This window comes from Clupea harengus, chromosome 5 (assembly GCF_900700415.2).
Source record: "Clupea harengus chromosome 5, Ch_v2.0.2, whole genome shotgun sequence".
Classification (NCBI taxonomy): Eukaryota; Metazoa; Chordata; class Actinopteri; order Clupeiformes; family Clupeidae; genus Clupea; species Clupea harengus.
In genome coordinates this window covers 19,645,194-19,650,193 of record NC_045156.1, presented here as the reverse complement: position 1 = coordinate 19,650,193, position 5,000 = coordinate 19,645,194, and the positions used below count along the sequence as shown (strand labels likewise).

Below are 5,000 nucleotides of genomic sequence, written 5' to 3'. Positions count from 1 at the left end.
TTTCCCCCCATCAAGGAAACAGTGGGGTTCATAATTAGATTAATATATCTATGCAAATTTATGGCATTTTTAAAAGTGCACAACTAGGACCTAATCAGTAGAATAAATAAGGAGGCTCTGTGTATGTGTGTGTGTGTGAGCGAGTGAGAGAAAGAGGGAGTGTGTGTGTGTGTGTGTGAGAGAGAGAGAGAGAGGGAGTGTGTGTGTGTGTGTGTGTGTGTGTGTGTGTGTTTTAATAAAAGCGTTTCTTGCCAGTTCCTTGTAATAGGACAAAGGAGTGACGATACATGTCTTGCCAGTGTAATGAAATGATTTCCAATGCTGGGTCTCTCAGTCTTTTGAACATTCACTGTTGACTCATTGTGAATCTCTGAAATGTATTTCAAATCATTGAGGGCTAGCCCTCATTTGCAAAGACGTTGAGCACATAACTTACTGACCACAAAAGAAGTCCAATGCAGCGAACTCTCCAGCCGGAGCAGTGGAGGGGCAGCAGGATAGCTAAACGCCACATCAAATGTGAACGTGGCAATGAATACGTTAGAATCCACTTGAAGGGATTACAGTGCTGTCTGTAACTATAGTCATATAGTGATACAACAGACAGACAGACAGACACACACACACACACACACGCAGAGATACGTGCACACAGACAGACAAACCCAGTCAATTCCTGATGACATTATGGCTCTGCTCTCTTGTGGACATTCATGTGCCTTAGACGCATCATCCAAAGCCAATGAGATTCACTGAGCATGGCATTCATCTTGATCTACACACTCAAACAAACACACACACACACACACAGTTTTCTACATATCCAGTGTGAGCTACTGATTAGATTTGTGAGGGTTTATGGCTCATTATTGCACTGATGGGCTATGGCTGATGCAATAAGATGTACAAATGCACAAGAGGTTACAGGGACAGAGAAGAGCAGGTCCAAGTGTGTGTGTGTGTGTGTGTGTGTGTGTGTGTGTGTGTGTGTGTGTGTGTGTGTGTGTGTGTGTGTGTGTGTGTGTGTGTGTGTGTTTGTGTGTGTGTGTGTGTGTGTGTTTGTGTGTATGTGTGTGTGATTGTATGTGTGTCTGTGATTGTGTCTGTGTAGATGTTTGTGTGTGCATGTGTGTGGTTTCAGTCAGGGTAACACAATATAGAATATCAGTGTACAGTGAGCTCGGTTTAAAGTGTGTGTGAAGTGAATGATGATCCTTGACAGTACCTAAAGCAATGTGTGTGGGAGAGACGGCGTTAAGAGCTTATCACGGAGAGAATGCACTTGTGTGTTCGTGTGTGTGTGTGTGTGTGAGAGTGTGTGTGTTAAGAGTCCTAGAGAGGGCTGGATGGTGTCTATGCTCCATAGTAAAGAGGCATAGGTAATATAGAGTGTTTATGTGGCTGCATTAAGTACCGGAGGGATACTGTCTCCTGCATTTCTAACTAAGTGTGTGTGTGTGTGTGTGTGTGTGTGTGTGTGTGTGTGTGTCTATGGTCCTATGGGAATCACGCAAGGCCCCATCCTGCAACAGGACCCACCGTGCACCCCAGGGGATCATCCCAGCCATCTGGTCCCTGCTTACCCCAGCCTCTCCCTGCTTACGCTCCCACAGTGGGTGGAGAGAGCAGGGGGGATTCACAGCCCCTTCCTGCCCAAGAGTGAGCATCCTCTCTGGGGAGGGGCTCCGGCTCAGAGCCCTGTGAGCCGGCGAGATGTCCAACAGAGTAACAGCCTCATGTTTGGTCCGATCTCTACCACGCCCTGTCAATCATCTCTCACCGCAGCACTGCCGTTGCCATGACGATAGAAATGTGACCCGCAGACAGTTTGGAGATTTGAAAAGTGTGTGTGTGTGTGTGTGCTGGGGGTCAGTGTAAAATGAGAGCTCCACAGGGAGAAGCAGAAGAGAGGTTGGGGGCAAAGAGAGGAGAGCTGAAAAAACTGCAGAATGAAAGAAAGAATGCACTGGCGGGTCTTACGATTGGTGGACGCTGCAGTTGTAGAAGACAAAATCCACACTGGCGAATTTCTTCTTTGTCTCGTTGGACTTCAGGTACAGCCTCACCACTCGCTTGTCCCCTGCAGAGAACACAAGAGGTAGCGAGAAATGGAGAGAGAGAGAGAGAGAGAGAGAGAGGTAAAAAAGAAAGAGAGGCAGAGAGAGAAAGAGAGACAAAATATGAGCGAGCGAGTAAAAAAAAAAGGAGTGAAATGTGTAACTTAGCAACCCTGCGCTCCGTGACTCAAGGACAAAGCGACAGTGAAAATAGTGAGGATCTCTATGCCGTGATTTCAACATTCCCTCTGCCGGTGGCCAAAATAGGAGCCGTGCAGGAGCGCTTCTGAGAGCCAGAGATCACTGCACACAGATGGGAAAGCAGGCAGCTCGTGCCAGGGCGAAGAAACGTGCTGTCTGCCCGGCGCCTCTACACCACACATCAGACGTACGTATACGATCTGAGGCAGCCACGACCGACTGCTCGACTACCACTTCAAATTGGGCTGAGAGAGAAGACCGGGGCCATGAGTGAGAGACGCCGTTCGCTCTCGGCTTTGAGAACTGTTTGGCGAAAGTTAACTTGAACTTGAAGATCGCTTCGCTTTTAAATGCTTTTGAACTCTATGCACTAGTGTTCTATTGTGAATGCAAGACTTTCATCTGGAAAGTTCCCATATGTGTGTGGGATGAGAGACTTTGAGAAGTATGCATTCTTGTTGCAAAAAATGTCCCTAATTCTTTTTCATAGTCTACATTGTTGATTATTTTTTCTCTTTGATTATGACTTTCTGGTGCTGTCCATTTTGTAAACCCTGCACAAATTTACACTGAAGTTTTCCCTTGCCCTCCGGTATTATTTAATTCATTATAATATCCTCCCACATATAGTGTGTCTTCTAGCCCTGTCGTGAGAGGGGGTAGGGAGTTTGGCCTCACCCTGATGAGGAGCGATGGCGGCCAGTTGTCGGGTCGACGGTGACAGGCAGTAAATGAGGCCGTTGTAGATGCGCGCCTCACTCTCTGTGAAGTCGCCGAATGAGCAGTTCACCCCTGCCGACAGGTCCGGAACGTTCCGCGCTTCCAGAACCAGCTGCAACGTAGACAGTGGATTAGGATGTGTGTATATGCATGAGGAAGAGGCAATTACATTAAAATTCAAAATGAATTGATTAGCCTGTTTAGATGCATAGTGCTTAAGATGAGAACATAATCAACCATTACCAGCTGATTAGTGTACAGATACAGTAACATATACAAGCTAATGCAAACATGCAACACACACACACACACACACACACACACACACACACACACACACACACACACACACACACACACACACACACACACACACACACACACACACACACACACACACACACACACACACACACCTGTACTTCAGACATGGTGACAGAGATGTTCCTGGGCTGCACGGTCAGCTCCACACACTGTCTGGAGTCTGAGGCGAAACGCAGTGGCTCGCTGGCCCTCTCACACCGGTCCTTACGAGAACAACTGCAGAGGGCGAGAGAGAAAAAGAGGGCATGAGACAAGAGAGAGAGAAAGAGAGAAACAGAGAGAAAGATAAAGAGAGACAGAACACAGGCAGCAGGTTTAATACAACAAGGGTCATTAGAGCATAAAGTAAAAATTTCTTGAAAAGCACAAGCGTCCCCCGCAGATAACAAACAGGATTTAATGGCTGGCTGGGAGTGCTGATGCAGCAGTCCTCACTCTTAAGCTGCGCTATAAAAACAGCGGACACACTAGAAACCTCCCCCCACAAACAAACACACACACACACACACACACACACACACACACACACACACACACACACACACACACACACACAACCCATGTGTTTTTATCTGTGTGGGTGTGCATTTGTTTACTTGTATATAAATGAATGCCCTTCTTTCTGAGTATCTCCATTTGCATATGGACATTTCTCTCTGTGTGTCTGAATAATCTCTGCACGTGTGTGTGTGTGTGAGAAACATTTCACTCAATGTAAATGGTCATACAACCATACAAATGTCATTCTGCATGCTTTAGCGATCCTTGTTCACAAACATCAGTGTTAAAATGGCACAGGGTACTGTGACCTGCATGCATGGGAACAAAGCCACTGTGGAGGAGGTCTTAGCACCGCCGGTAAGGACGTCCCTAACATTAGCATCTGCGCTAGCCATCTATTTCTTCATGGGGCGGGGGGGCTGGCTAAATACAAGAAATGCGGTAAAAGGACACTATGGCAACAACAACCGAGAGAGAGGGGAAGAGAGAGAGAGAGAGAGAGAGAGAGAGAGAGAGAGAGAGAGAGAGAGAGAGAGAGAGAGAGGAGAGAAGGTCAGGCACATGTGCCTGGCAGCCAGGCTGATTCTGGCTGATTGTGATTGTGTGTCACTGCCACCATTTTCACGCCCTCGATTAAAAATGCTATGCTAATTCTCCTCCCTCCCCCTCTTGGCGAGGCTCAGCCATCTTCTGCCCAGTTGTATTTTTTTTCCCTTTCTTTTTTTCCTCCCACACAGGCACTTTAACACCCCTCTGGTCTCTCCCTTCCACTTGTTTACAATGTTTCCTGCTCTCTTTCTCCCTCTCTTTTGTGACGCACTCTCTCCTCACCCCCACCTCTCCCCCACTTTCTGCCCTAGACACACCTTGTGAAAAGTCAGACTTGTGCCACCACTGGGAATCGGTTTTTTTAGGTTTTGTTCTTTATACTGTATATAAAGTGGCGCTGTAATTGAGCACGGCGCTCCAGCTGTTTTGCATTAGCCAGGGCTCCAGCGCGAAGTCACACGCTGCGCTCATGTCAGTGTCGCCTCTTGTGGTGGGTGGATGTGACTGGGGTTTTGGGGTGTGTGTGTGTGTGTGTATGGGGGGGGGGGGGGGGGGGGGGGGGTCGTCATTGGAAACATGTGTCAGCTACTGAATGAGAGGACAGGGGGTGGGACAGTGGGGACTGAGGTGTCTGTGGTTACCAATGCA

The 5,000-nt window shown here is 47.7% G+C and overlaps 1 protein-coding gene across 1 annotated transcript in view; it reads right to left on the bottom strand.

Annotated features, from left to right (window-relative positions):
- The window catches only part of LOC116220473 (plexin-A1-like), a 141,357-nt gene that overhangs the window by 36,565 nt on the left and 99,792 nt on the right, over positions 1–5,000 (bottom strand). Inside the window, exons 6-8 of the mRNA XM_031567178.2 lie at positions 3,395–3,518; positions 2,937–3,090; positions 1,981–2,080 (exon numbers count right to left, since the gene is read on the bottom strand). Coding sequence (XP_031423038.1) covers positions 1,981–2,080; positions 2,937–3,090; positions 3,395–3,518 — 378 coding nt within the window. The remainder of the gene's footprint in view (positions 1–1,980; positions 2,081–2,936; positions 3,091–3,394; positions 3,519–5,000) is intronic.